Source organism: Aspergillus lucknowensis, assembly GCF_044049455.1.
Source record: "Aspergillus lucknowensis strain CBS 449.75 chromosome Unknown BJX67scaffold_1, whole genome shotgun sequence".
Classification (NCBI taxonomy): Eukaryota; Fungi; Ascomycota; class Eurotiomycetes; order Eurotiales; family Aspergillaceae; genus Aspergillus; species Aspergillus lucknowensis.
In genome coordinates this window covers 1,296,966-1,309,298 of record NW_027263545.1, presented here as the reverse complement: position 1 = coordinate 1,309,298, position 12,333 = coordinate 1,296,966, and the positions used below count along the sequence as shown (strand labels likewise).

The window sequence follows — 12,333 nt, the reverse complement described above, 5'->3', positions numbered from 1 at the left end:
GTTTCCTTTGATCTCTCCCATTGATATTTACCGCGTACTCCAGCATCTTTATTTTCAGTATCGCCGGCTCGGCAACTAGACGTTGGATCTCTATACCCTCTGCCATTCTTTCTTTGCAACGCATAACGGTCAGAAACAGCCAGAATGGTAAGAAACCCGGCCAAAGTGATCAAGTCACCTGTTTCAACCTTCGAGAACGTTAACTGACAAGCGTGATAATAGTTACCTCTCGGTCTCCTTACGGCCGCGCAAGGCCACCCTATGCTTGTCGAGCTTAAGAACGGAGAAACCCTGAACGGACACCTTGCCAATTGCGACAACTGGATGAATTTAATACTCAAGGAGGTAGTTCAGACGAGCCCCGAGGGCGACCGCTTCTTCCGACTACCGGAAGTCTACATTCGCGGTAATAATGTACGTGGTCCGCCTGCGCAATTGCGTATCTGCGGAGCTAACATACCCCCCAGATCAAATACCTACGGATCCCCGAAGAGATTATCGAGATGGTCAAGGAACAGCAGCAGAACCAGCCCCAAAATCGCAACCGTGGGCCCCGTGAAGGTGGGAGAGGTGACAGGGGAGGTCGTGGAGGCCGTGGTCGTGGGCGCGGTCGCGGTCGGGGCGGAAACTAGAGATGACAATTCGGTGCTGTGATGAACGAGCGGAGAGGATGATAGATACCCCGGAAGTACCTACGGAGGATTTGCTGGCGGGTTCATGAGCATGGCTTGGCGTATCTGGTTGTTTTTTTCGATGGGAGCTTGCCATGTAACTTTATCGTTATCATGATCAGTTTTCATCCCATGTGAAATGAAGCCGACATCTGCTCCTGTTGCCTTCGTTTGAAGGGAACTTGGTCCGTTTTGCCCATAGCCTGAAGGGCCGACAGGACGGCGTAATCACGTGATTGCCCTTTCTTTCGCAGCTGCTTCGGAGTGAAATTTCGCTTCTGTAACAATCCATGATGTCCCATAGGAAGCTCGTCCTGGATGAGGTATGGAGGTGCCTCTGTCCGACACTCCCTGTGAAGACCATCAAACCCCACAGCATTTCCCTCTCAGTGAGGCAACGCCCTCGATTCCCTGGCCCTCTTCCCCCCAACGCCGTGTCACAATGCCACCAAAAGCGCTCTAACTCCCACTTCGTTCACGCGATAGATGAGACCGGGAAAGAAAATGAGAGACCGGCTCTCAAAGATGGGAACGCTCGGACTTCGCTCGGTAATGAGCAGCTGGGCTCCAAGTCAACCAGTGGAAGCGTAAAGGAAAAAAAGCGATCAGGCACTGCTGGTGTGCCAATGCACCTTCTCTCGATGTCAAGGCCAAAGCTAGAAGCGACTCTTCATCGTATCGCCGAATATTCCGCCCGCATGCATGCCGCGTTGCAGATACTGCGACTCTTGATCCGAGACCGTAAAGCTCGTCCCAAAACACGGCATTACAAGTGGCTGATACAATGCAATTCGGATCCCGAGCGAGGTTCACCGATACTGGTCCGTCAGCTGCTTTCGGAAATGCAGGAGTATAACATTCCGATCGATTCGGGTACATTTCATGCTGCATTGCAGGTCCGTGCCGGCCAGCATCGACCCATTCTTCAGCTGCGTACTGACATGTTTTTCTCAAGCCTATCGCTGTTCATCCAGATTACACGCTACGGCAAGACCTGCTCCGAGCAATGCGAGACAGATGGCTTCCTCTCAGTCCGGACGGCTGGCACTATGTGGTGGCCGGATTGATTAGAGAACACCAATTCGAGTTAGCCCTTGATCATATTGCGCACATGGAAAGGAAGGATATAAGAGTCAAAGCTTGGCTCTGCAGCCTCCTCATTTATCATCTTTGTGAAGTCAAAGAGTTTGACCAAATATGCCAGATTTTGCGCGCTCGCTTGGAGCAGGGCCATACAATGACATCGAAGCTCTGGGCCCATGTTCTCGACATGGCGACAGCTGCTCGCCATTACAGCACAACTCGCTTTGTATGGGAAAGAGCTGTGGAGTTAGGCTTAATTCATCCGGACCGTGAAGTCTGTATTCGGGTTCTCAAGACAGCCACCAAAGCAGGAGATGCAAAGCTTGGGAACTCAGTCTTGCATTTCCTGTCCAATAACGGCATTGCCCTTGAAGTGGGGAACTATAAAATCTGGATGAAGATGCATCTAATTTCCAACAACCTGCCCGCCGCAATCGACGTGTTATGCGAAGTAGAACGAGCGGGCCATGCGCTCGAGCCCCACATAACCCGCCTCATTCTCCGGAAATGCATCAAGGAGAAGATCCATCCGCGAGAGCTTTGGGCTATCCTGAAAGAATTGAAATCGGCAGGACGGGACATCCCTCTTGCTTGTGCCAGGATTGTCTTTGAGCTGTGCGAGGAGGGCGTGCGCAGTGATCCGTTCCAGGTAGACGATGGGATCGCTTTCTATAAAGAGCTCTATACGCTATGCTCTCAACCTTCGGACACCGCGACATTCAATGTTTTGATCCGCATGTGCGGAATAGTGCAAAACGCGGAGTATGCCCTGTTTCTTTTGAAAGAGATGGCAGGGCTCGGCGTCATGCCAGACGCGGATACTTATGGGTATCTTATTGTCCTGTGTCTTGAGTGCGGCAATTCAAACTCCGCATATCTGTATCTTCAGGACATGCTTGAACAAGGATTCCACCTTAATCACCTAGCGCGGTTCAAAATCCAAGAGTTTTGTCGGCATTCCGGCGATGAATTTGCTGCCAAGCTGCTGGCACATCCGGAGATTCGCACACAAGTGACTCCTGGTTCAATGAAAGAAGGAGTTGTGACTCCAGCGACCGAGGGACATGGCGGCAATCGAGAGCCGACTGAGACGCAAAAAACAAAACGGGATGCATCACCTCCCGGCAATCCGGGGAGCGAGGAGCGGGCTGAATAGGCCGAGCAGCAACACGAAACGACACAAGTGGGAGTTGGCCATTACATGGGTTCAAGAAAAGGAGGATTGGATGGACTCCGGGCCGAGCTTCGAGCCCCGAAGGACCTCCCTGTTGGCCAGCCCCGAACAGGGACTTGTGGCTGTGAAGGACGGAACTCGGTTTGACGAGTAACCCCAGGCACCTTCTGTACACTATTTTCCAATATCCGTCTCTATTTCTGGGCAAGGCAGACGAAGTGACTCCAATATTACTTTCTCATCCCAAACGCAAGATGATGGCCTCGCGCTGGATGCCGATCGAAATGATTCGACTCCTCAGCTCTTTAGGTTTGTTTGCGAATTTCTCGTTGGTCGGTTCTGGGACCGAGAATTCCTCAATCTCGCAACTTGGATGCTCCCAATGATCGGAACAAAAGCTCGGTCTCGGGAGTTCAGCTTTGACACCATGGCTGTCACAGGTCAAGACAAGCTTAAGTGCAATGGACCTCACTCAGGAGTTAGCCGCGGCATGCGGTTCCACTGTCGGGTTGAACGCTCCACGAACAAGAAGCGTGGAACGCGACATGGGTTGGCTCAAACATTCGGAAACAGGGCTGCAGTAGAGCGTCAGAGAGTGAGACAGCAGACGGCAACCTTTCGCTTCGATCAATCCTATTGATAAAGTTATTTCTTCATCGTTTCGCTCGCTCGTTGACGCGTTGTCGAAACCAACGAACCATCATCAGCAACGGCCCAAACGCCGCCAAGGCAGATCGACAGTCGCTGCTCCATCGGCTCCATTGAAAGTCAACAGCCTTGCCAATTATCGACTGTCCCAGGTTATCATCGTCACCACCAAAATAGTCGATCAGGAGGGCAATTGCCTCATCAGCTTCTCCTGACGAGCCCTGTTTATATTTGTATTTCCGCTTCTCTTACTCAACTTCCCAGTCTTCACCCTCCTTCACCCTCCTCCTCTGCTCTCAATACAATACAAGACACACCACTCACAAAGAAAGAACACCACAATGCTCCTCCCAACCGCCTTCACAATGCTCCTCCTCACCCTCCTCACCACCTCTTCACCCGCTTCATCAACGCCCACCAACGCGATGCCCAAATCCGCCGTGCGCCTCGCCACAGACCCCTCAAACCCAGCCCTAACCTGGTACGTCTCGTCCTTCGAAACCGGCTGCTCCCCAGGCGGCTGCGTCTACAGCTTCAACATTGCTGGCGTCGCCTCCGCCAACACTCCGGGCTTCAATACAACCTGCAACGGCACGAGCGTGGAGAAGGACTACGTCGAGTGCAAGGACAAGGGTGTGCTCTCGCAATTGGTTCCCGCGCAGTATCCGAATTGGACGGTGAAGGCGCAGCATCGCTGGCGCAAGGGAGAGTGGGAGCAGTATTATGCGTACGGGGAGAAGAATGTTACCGCAGAGGCTGAGAATTTTACGATTCGCGTTGGTGAGGTTTATGGAGTTGCCTAGTTGAGTTTTCTCGATGGTTTCCTGGTGCTCTTCGAGAAAGGACCTCTTGCTTGTGCGGTTCTTCGAGGATGGAATTGGGGATCATTGACACATCGGGATGTGCAATGGTTCTTCGTGTATGTGGTTTGCTCCGGGTGTGGCAGCGAGCACCTGCAATGTGCCTGTAATATATAAGAATACCGAATACAGATATAAGACTCCGTATCAGCCATGTATCCCATCTTGTCTGGCTTCCTGCCCGTATTCCAGCGTTGGATGAACGAGCTCAACATCCACCCGATGACGTCGGAGTCTTGGCGTCTCCTTCGACGGGCTGCAACGCTTTGGTCGACAGTCAAGCAGGTTATGATAGAATATTGTACCTATCAATCCCCCTCAACCCCTCCGATTCAGGTCCTCACAATAACCCCCCGGCAGCAGTATTGCCGTTCGTGACACATGGTATGCAAGTGCAGCCTCCTTTCCAACCCATCGCAACTGCCCGCACCCCACCCCAACTTCTCCAGAATCCAATCCAACTTCAACCTGGCAGCGCCTAGACTGACCTGCTGCGCTTGGCTTCTTGATCGAAACCCAGGCGTCGATCCTCCGACAGATTGTCGCCGGTCCTCGATTGCCACATCCCGAAGCAGGCTTGGATCTCTGCTACGTGACTGATAATGGTGAGTCAGATGTTCTTCGCTATCGCTGTCGCTGTTGCCGTTCCCACATTTGTCATAGCGACTTGTACTCTGTCGTACTGACTGGAATCTACTAGTCATTGCAACCTCTGGACCGTCAACGAATTACCCGAAGATTGCATACAGAACGCCACTCAAGGACCTCGTGAACTTCCTTGATACCAAGCATGGCGAAAACTGGTGCATTTGGGAGTTTCGCGCAGAGGGGACAGGATACCCAGACTCCGAAGTCTATGGGCGGATTCACCACTTTCCGTTTCCAGATCACCATCCGCCGCCGTTTGCGCTGATTCCTAAGGTTATGGCTAGTATGCGGAATTGGTTGCAGCGGTTGGATGGGCCGCGAGCTGCGGAAGTGAATCCTGGAGAGGATAATGAAAAGAAGGATGGGAAAGGACGGAGAGTTGCTGTTGTACACTGCAAGGCTGGAAAGGGTCGGAGTGGTACAATTGCGTGCTCTTACCTGATCAGTCAGGAGGGGTGGAAGATGGAGGATGCGCTGCAGCGCTTTACGGAGCGGCGGATGAGGGTTGGGTTTGGTTCTGGCGTTAGCATACCCAGCCAGCTGCGGTGGGTGCAGTACGTGGACCGGTGGACGAACGAGATGGGGAAGAAATATGTCGAACGGCCGGTTGAGGTCCTCGAGATCCATGTTTGGGGGTTGAGAGATGGAGTGAAAGTCGCCGTAGAGGGCTTTATTGATGACGGCCAGAAGATAAAGCAGTTCCATCTCTTCCACAGGAACGAACGCGCCGACATGCCCCGTGACAAGTCGGGGGTCAACAGCAGCAACTATAGTAGCAACGACGGTGGCAACAGCGGGAACAACAGCAATACAGGAGGTAAAATCCGAACCGAGCCCGATACTGATTCCACTACAACGACACCAACCTCAGGCCTTCCCAGTCCGCAGGAAACCCTCTCTGCCAAATCAGACTCTTCGCTGGGGACTAGTCTCTCAACCCCCAGCACCCTCCCTTCAACATCAACATCTCCCGCAAGCCCCGGGGATCCTACACAAAACCAAACGATAACTCCGCCAACTTCTACGCCGTCTGAACCTCCCCGAAATCACAGCACGGCCGTTCTCCGCCCTCAAAAGCCGCTCATCCTTCCAACCTCTGACATAAATATCGACTTTGAACGTCGCAGCAAAGCAGCCCCCTACACCGGCCTGGCAATGGTGACTTCAATTGCGCACGTATGGTTCAACCCGTACTTCGAGGGTGGCGAGCAGCACGATTATGGGGTCTTCGAGGTCGAATGGGAGGCTATGGATGGGATCAAGGGGACGATCAGGAAGGGTATCAAAGCGCTGGATCGGTTGAAGGTTCTCTGGCGGTATGTGGAGCCTGAGACCGAGGAAGCTGGAGCAGTAGATGAGGCCAAGCGGCCCGTTTCTGGTGGCGTGATTATGGAGCCAAAGCCTGGAGAAGAGATTCCGGAGACAAGAGTTATGGATTGGAGACTAAAGGAGTCGGAGATGGAGAGGGAAAGGGAAGAGGCGGAGGAGAGCGGGGAGGAGGGCGTTAGACATGGGGAAAATATCCCTCTTAGGGTTGTAGACGGGGAGGGGGTTACCCCGGCAGGCTGGGGAAAAGATAATGAGAAGGATGAAAGATCTAGTTAGATACATGTAGATGTCTGAAGGAGATATCCCCTTGCGGCATTGCCATCCTGGGTTTCTACAAGGACCGTCCTCTTCCTCTCATTCCCTTCTCTTCCTCCTCATGTCCTTGTTGGGGGCTTTTCATCGTCTCTCCTTCGTTTGGTGGCGTTCTACTGCAGCCCTTCGTGTGGTTTATTGCACTGATGGGAAACGTCAATACATACGAGAGCCAGGGATATAGTCATGGTATGTATACAGTGTCCAGATCTCGATCTTCATATTAACCCTGGTAGTAAGTTTGGCCTCTCTAATCCGGGAGCTTTGAGATTCGAACTCGAGAGCTCTACTAATATGACGATGGACCTGTGATAGCGAGCAGTCAACCCAATGAACGACGAATTATGTTTTTCTGACTAGTATGTAGTCTATAGTACAGAATTCTGCTTGCTGACATCCGTATGCTACAGGATACATCTATACAAATCCAAGAGCAAATAATCGCGGGTAGGGAAACGAAAATGGTCTGCCCACCTAGCTCAGCATAAGCCCCTCCGCACCGGGTCGATTCTTCCGTTCCTCGCGGCGTAGCCTATCCTTCTTCTTCCGCTCATAGACTGCTCGGACAACGCGTTTGACCTGCTCTTCACCCTGCGCAAAGTTTGCCTTAGCCAAGCCCACTACGGCATCGATCTGTTCAGGCGTATAGACGAAGTTCCACGTTGACAGGAAATCATCGACGTCGGGGTTAATATTACCAGCATGCGGAGCGAGTGGTTGCGAGGGCTCCGTTGTGTCACTGGACGATTCAGATTCAGAGTGATGTGGTTGGTGTTCTTTAGATGGCCTTGAGAGGGAGGAGCCAGAAGGAAGGTCCGGGGCTGAAGGGTTGGGGAGTAATGGGAAATAGACAACAGCGATTCCAGCGTCAGGACGCATAAGATGGAAGTCGGACTCGCTGTGGTCGGCGGAACGAGGATCGAAGAGGCGTTTGGACGGGGGCGGTTCCTTTTCTGAGATCATTTCTTGCGTGGTCCCAACCCAAACGTTGCAATAGTCAAGGTCGGTATCCGTAGAGGCGGGCTGAGAGTCTGGTTTCTCCGTGGCTTGCTTACTGAGAGTGGACTGGTTATGGGTTGACTCCTCCTGAGCTGTTGCAACTTTCTTGTTCAAAGCTTCTTCTGAAATATTTTCCGGTTCTCGGAGGGTCTTTTCTGTCTCTTTCAAGGTGTCAGCTTCTCTCGGCCAGCCAGCTCCAACCGGCCAGCCCTTGACGCCACGTTGGCGTGCGTACCCATCTACGACCGACAACCAGTTTTCCTGCTTAATATCTGCAGAGTTGTCAAAAGCAATGATGACGTCCACCTCTCGACCGGGTCGAAGCAAAGGGTAAATTGGGAGATTGTTGCTCATTCCTGCATCCATGAGCCGTAAATGCTGACTCTGAAAGATTGATTCGGGACAGGAAGGAGGCAACTGGTCCTTCATCCCGAGTACAAAGTTTGGTATCGTCGCCGGATCGATAGGATGCACTCTGACAAGGTCTTCCGATTTCCCTTGGATCAGGTTATCGACGCCACCAAACCCGGCTATCCCTTTGAGAAGAGGGCGGACCTCCTTGTAGTAATGCGAGAGTGTTGCACAGAAGGCGCTCCCCCATATCCCCATCAGACCCCCTATATGTAACTCAGGAATAGGAGACGTTCCAGCGGCCGTGTGGGTCTTGCCGCCATTGAAATGCCTTCCTAGAGCCCAAGTAGGTATCCCGGCGTTGAGTTCCTCACAGAAAAACTCATATGGGGTAAATTCGAACCACTGAAACCAGGACTCCCTTCTCGACTGCTTCATTAGATTCTCGGGAGTTGGCTTCTTCTCGCCTTCTGCTTTCTCATCTAGTATTGGGATCTCGTGGCGGACAGCCGTGTAAATGGGGAGCGGGTGAGCTCCACTGGCGACATTGTACCTCTGGTTGGAGAGCTTGAGATCCAAATCCGATGACCCAAGCTCTCCCTTGGGAACGAGCAGCCTAGCAGCGAGTAGCATGCCGTATATATCAACCAAACCAAAATCTGCACCAGGATCGCCTTTGAGCTTCTGGACCAGGCCGCTTAGGAGATACTTGTTTGTCGGTGCTTGCGTCAAAAGTTTAAGGGCTGCTGGTGGGAATGCCATGTGCACCCCTAGCCTGCTTTTCAAATGATCAACTAACCTGGTGAAGTTGCGCCCAGTAATGGAAGAATGGTACAGTGTCTGCAGCCAGCAGCTGCCGCTTACACCCGCAGTGTAAGTTACACAGTCCCATAGTCCGGCTTCTTGTGTGGCTAAATACGAGCCAGTGCCAGCAACGAGGGCGCGGAGACCGCCTCCTGAGCCGCATAGGGAGATGATTGGAACGTCATCGGGATGGATGTCTTTCTCAGGGATATTTAGATACGCCGAAAGGGCGCTCACAGCATGCTTCCGTCGCCTCCGCCTAAACTCCAATTCCTCATCACATAGACTATCCCCGACGCGGACTGAGGCCTCTCGTAGAATTTCTGGATGCAGATCTGGATCGTGTGCCTCCCTCCAGATGTCGTCTGCTAGAGAGCCTGGGGCCATGGAAAGTTCATGCTGAAGCTTTTGCACAATTTGCGGAAGGAACCGCATCCAGTCAGGTGTGATGTAGGTCTTGATGTGGTCGAAATGCATCCAATCCGCTGAACCGACAGACTGCTTGGCTCCTTCAAACCTCTGCATAATATTTGTCCATATGGACGAGGCGTCTGTTTCCGAACTGTGAAATCCCCCCTTAGCGGAGTCGTTTGGGCTAGGGGCTCCATCTCCAAGTGATTTATGGGATTGCTCGGTTGTCGGCCGCCTGGAAGTGGTCGAGTATGGTGCTCTTGGATCGGAATGGAGTAAGAAAAGCTGCGAATTGTTCTGAGCCGCTTCAATTGAGGAGAGGACACGGCCGCCAACGTAGATTAGGGCGGCCGGAGGAGCGAAGCGGAGACAGAATGCCCTCGCAGCACCCATTGCGAGGCGGGTACCACGTGTGGCATGAAAATTGAAACCAGGTAGCATGGGGTGGTGGGAGGACATTTAAGGTCTTGGGCCTGTAGCGTTGTGGGTCAGGCCCCGTCGATCCTCCATTTCTCACAGGATTTGCAGCATGTTGCTGAAAGTTGCAACTCCCAATCAACATCGCTACGATCTGGCGAAGAACGGTGACGTAGTGTCACGTGTTTCAGTCCCATTTAAGACTAGCGTCGATTATCCATCTACACAGGAGGGGTCCATTATTGAAAAGGGGGACGCGTACTGGACTCCTGGAGGTAGACGACCCTCCATTCGAACCGAAGGAGGACGGTACGACCGAGTTCACGAGAGCTCGGAAAATTTTTACTTGGGTTTGAGCCAAATTCCAGTGCATAGCTTTGCTGATTTATCGAAGGAGGGCCAAGTTCTGGTCCTTTCCAGCTACCCCAAGACGTCTAGCTCGCTCTGACCAATATTGAGAGAGCTTAGGGCTTGATCATATATTTGTCAAGCAGCTCCTTGACTCGGTCAACCGGAAGAGCTGGCTGCGTTCTTCCTTTGAACCCTATCAGCGTCTCGGCCTTGCACATGGCATTCAAGATGGCTTCCTCCGTCGCCTCGGACGTCGCATAGAATAACGAGTCCATCACCTCGTTTTTGACCGTCTCCACGGGTTGTGTTTCTATTGCAGGCAGGTAATCGAAGCCACTGGATGCGCACGCTAGCTCATTGGGAGAAGTGCCAGTTGACAGGGCGAGGAATATCTCGCCAGAGAAGTTCCTTCCTGCCGAATGGCCGCCGACCTAAGGAACGTCAGGTCAGTAGCAGCCCTCATGTCACCATCGTGAGGTTCCCAGGGGCCATTTGAGAAGGAATACCTGTGTGATGCCCATCCCAGCGTGTTGCGCAATGCGACGTAACTGGTGTGGAAGTAACGGCGCATCAGTGCTTTTGTAGTTTAGTATATAAAAGACCGTATATACTGCGATGACCTACATAATGACGACAATGATACCTTTTGATACGTTAGTATGGACAGAGCATCCGGGTCCGGGTAGGCACTCACTTCCTTCTGCTGCCTTTCCGCCTGTTGGAAAGGGTGATTTCTTACCAGAATCACCTACCTTATCCTCCTTCATCAGAAATTCCCCTATGGGAACGTTTCCGATGCGAAGATCTGGCTTTTGGCCGTGATTCGCTTGTACTAGCACACCAAGCGTGTAGTTTTTGTCCACGCCAGGCACAATCCTGGAGCTCGTTCCAGTCCCTCCCTTATAGCCATGGCATCTCATAGCTGTTCCACCACCGTGGTTCCCTTCAAGAACCTCGCTCTGGGATTTGGAGGCTTCAATGGCAGCGTATACGGTCTCCTTATCAATCACCGACGCACTTATGTCGTTGAGGAGACCATCATACGTCTCTCCCACAACCGGAATGCTCAAGCGGCGCGCAGCTTCAAGGTCATCTTCTCCAGCCTGCAAGGCTTGCTCCCACTGCCACAGGAAGAGTCCATCATATACCTTCCCAACACTGAGTGTATTGGTCAGGGCTATCGGCTACGGCATTCATAGAGCATGAGCATCTCATTCACGTATAATGTGAGGCTGAAGGAGCAAATACCCCGTTGATAAAGCCCCATTCAGTGAGGCCATGCGTCCCGGTCAATTCTCCCATCCCGTTCAAGTCATGAGTGGCCGCGTAACATGGTAACACACGGGTTTGCTCTAGTCGACGCGGAAGAATTACGGTAAGACCCGTATGTATATCTGAGCCCTCGTGAAGGGTAATTTGGCCGACTGAGACGTCTGTATACTGGTGAGACTCGGGCCTGTAAGTAGAGGAATGTGCATCTATCATCTAAATTGTACAAGTACCTTTCACGTCAAGAAGCGAGTTCTTTGGGCCCGGGGAGAACTTTCCAGGGCAATACCCAAGATCTCGAATTCGAGGCCGCGAGGTCATGGCGTGTGATATACCGTGTTTGGAGAGGCCGTGGTTTGCGGGTTTCAACTATCCGCTCAAAATGGTGGTGCATTCTCCTCGTTTTTCAAGTGCGGGAATTTGGCTGCCTACGGTTTTGTCAACACGGCTCGACCTGATTCACCCGTGATTCCGCTCAGCTTTGGAGACTGACGATTGCATACTGTTGGGGAGGTTGGAGCGGGGCAATAATAATGTTTTTTCCAGGAGAGGAGTCAGCTCAGGAATGTATTTCAGTTCGACATGCGACCTATTAATTAGTAATACTACTATTGAACATCTTCTTTCTTTCTTGTTTCCTAGTTAAGAAGGAACCTTTCTTATATCTATATCTACTTCTAGCCTTCCAAATTGTCCAAAGTGGTGACCACACAGGGATCGAGGAAGGTCCTTGGTGAGGACCAAGGGGAGATCTCCTACTTCTCCACTGCCGGTTGGGATCCTCCTTTGATAATAAGGAGGGCAGATTCCAGCTCCGAATTACTGTCATTTCAGCCCAAGAGTTCACCCAAGATCCTTATTGAAAAAAGGACAGAGAGTATGACTGACAGTTCTGTGACGTCAATTCTCGGTCGAACTTTGGTGCCTTCCAAAAAGGGGAGCAGGACCCTTCGCGGGGCTCCAAGGGGGTGGTAACTCTCCTTGAACAGGGCACTAAAACTAATAT

At 52.1% G+C, this 12,333-nt stretch overlaps 5 protein-coding genes across 5 annotated transcripts; 3 read left to right on the top strand and 2 right to left on the bottom strand.

Annotated features, from left to right (window-relative positions):
- Nucleotides 1–144: 144 nt before the first annotated feature.
- BJX67DRAFT_376500 (pentatricopeptide repeat protein) lies at nucleotides 145–2,910 on the top strand (the record flags this gene model as incomplete). The annotated part of the gene is made up of 5 exons (XM_071031889.1): nucleotides 145–165; nucleotides 223–414; nucleotides 468–561; nucleotides 1,158–1,567; nucleotides 1,627–2,910. The coding sequence occupies 5 exons, from the start codon at nucleotides 145–147 to the stop codon at nucleotides 2,908–2,910; spliced, it is 2,001 nt and encodes a 666-aa protein (XP_070891684.1).
- A 352-nt stretch (nucleotides 2,911–3,262) lies between these two features.
- Nucleotides 3,263–4,718, top strand: BJX67DRAFT_340169 (uncharacterized protein). The gene has a single exon (XM_071027754.1). It carries the CDS (start codon nucleotides 3,918–3,920, stop codon nucleotides 4,377–4,379), a length of 462 nt encoding a protein of 153 aa, XP_070891683.1. The 5' UTR covers nucleotides 3,263–3,917; the 3' UTR covers nucleotides 4,380–4,718.
- Nucleotides 4,714–6,800, top strand: BJX67DRAFT_16361 (putative phosphatidylinositol-3,4,5-trisphosphate 3-phosphatase). Its single transcript, XM_071024984.1, has 3 exons — nucleotides 4,714–4,820; nucleotides 4,957–5,041; nucleotides 5,137–6,800. Exons 1-3 carry the CDS (start codon nucleotides 4,818–4,820, stop codon nucleotides 6,687–6,689), a joined length of 1,641 nt encoding a protein of 546 aa, XP_070891682.1. The 5' UTR covers nucleotides 4,714–4,817; the 3' UTR covers nucleotides 6,690–6,800.
- A 252-nt stretch (nucleotides 6,801–7,052) lies between these two features.
- BJX67DRAFT_340166 (putative phospholipase A2 (PlaA)) lies at nucleotides 7,053–9,838 on the bottom strand. The gene has a single exon (XM_071027753.1). The coding sequence runs from the start codon at nucleotides 9,747–9,749 to the stop codon at nucleotides 7,200–7,202; it is 2,550 nt and encodes an 849-aa protein (XP_070891681.1). The 5' UTR covers nucleotides 9,750–9,838; the 3' UTR covers nucleotides 7,053–7,199.
- Nucleotides 9,839–11,825, bottom strand: BJX67DRAFT_340162 (P1 family peptidase). Its single transcript, XM_071027752.1, has 6 exons — nucleotides 11,561–11,825; nucleotides 11,307–11,491; nucleotides 10,753–11,242; nucleotides 10,683–10,701; nucleotides 10,565–10,634; nucleotides 9,839–10,489 (listed from the first exon to the last, which is right to left on the bottom strand). Exons 1-6 carry the CDS (start codon nucleotides 11,646–11,648, stop codon nucleotides 10,172–10,174), a joined length of 1,170 nt encoding a protein of 389 aa, XP_070891680.1. The 5' UTR covers nucleotides 11,649–11,825; the 3' UTR covers nucleotides 9,839–10,171.
- Between the last annotated feature and the right edge of the window lie 508 nt (nucleotides 11,826–12,333).

Bases quoted from the DNA above. Each gene is read 5' to 3' on its own strand.
- BJX67DRAFT_16361 (XM_071024984.1), top strand. The intron at 5,042-5,136 runs GTGAGTCAGATG...GGAATCTACTAG, and splicing joins CTGCTACGTGACTGATAATG to TCATTGCAACCTCTGGACCG.
- BJX67DRAFT_340166 (XM_071027753.1), bottom strand. From the start codon at position 9,749: ATGTCCTCCCACCACCCCATGCTACCTGGTTTCAATTTTCATGCCACA.
- BJX67DRAFT_340169 (XM_071027754.1), top strand. From the start codon at position 3,918: ATGCTCCTCCCAACCGCCTTCACAATGCTCCTCCTCACCCTCCTCACC.
- BJX67DRAFT_340162 (XM_071027752.1), bottom strand. From the start codon at position 11,648: ATGACCTCGCGGCCTCGAATTCGAGATCTTGGGTATTGCCCTGGAAAG. The intron at 11,243-11,306 runs GTATTTGCTCCT...TGAATGCCGTAG, and splicing joins AATGGGGCTTTATCAACGGG to CCGATAGCCCTGACCAATAC. The intron at 10,490-10,564 runs GTATTCCTTCTC...GACGTTCCTTAG, and splicing joins CTGGGATGGGCATCACACAG to GTCGGCGGCCATTCGGCAGG.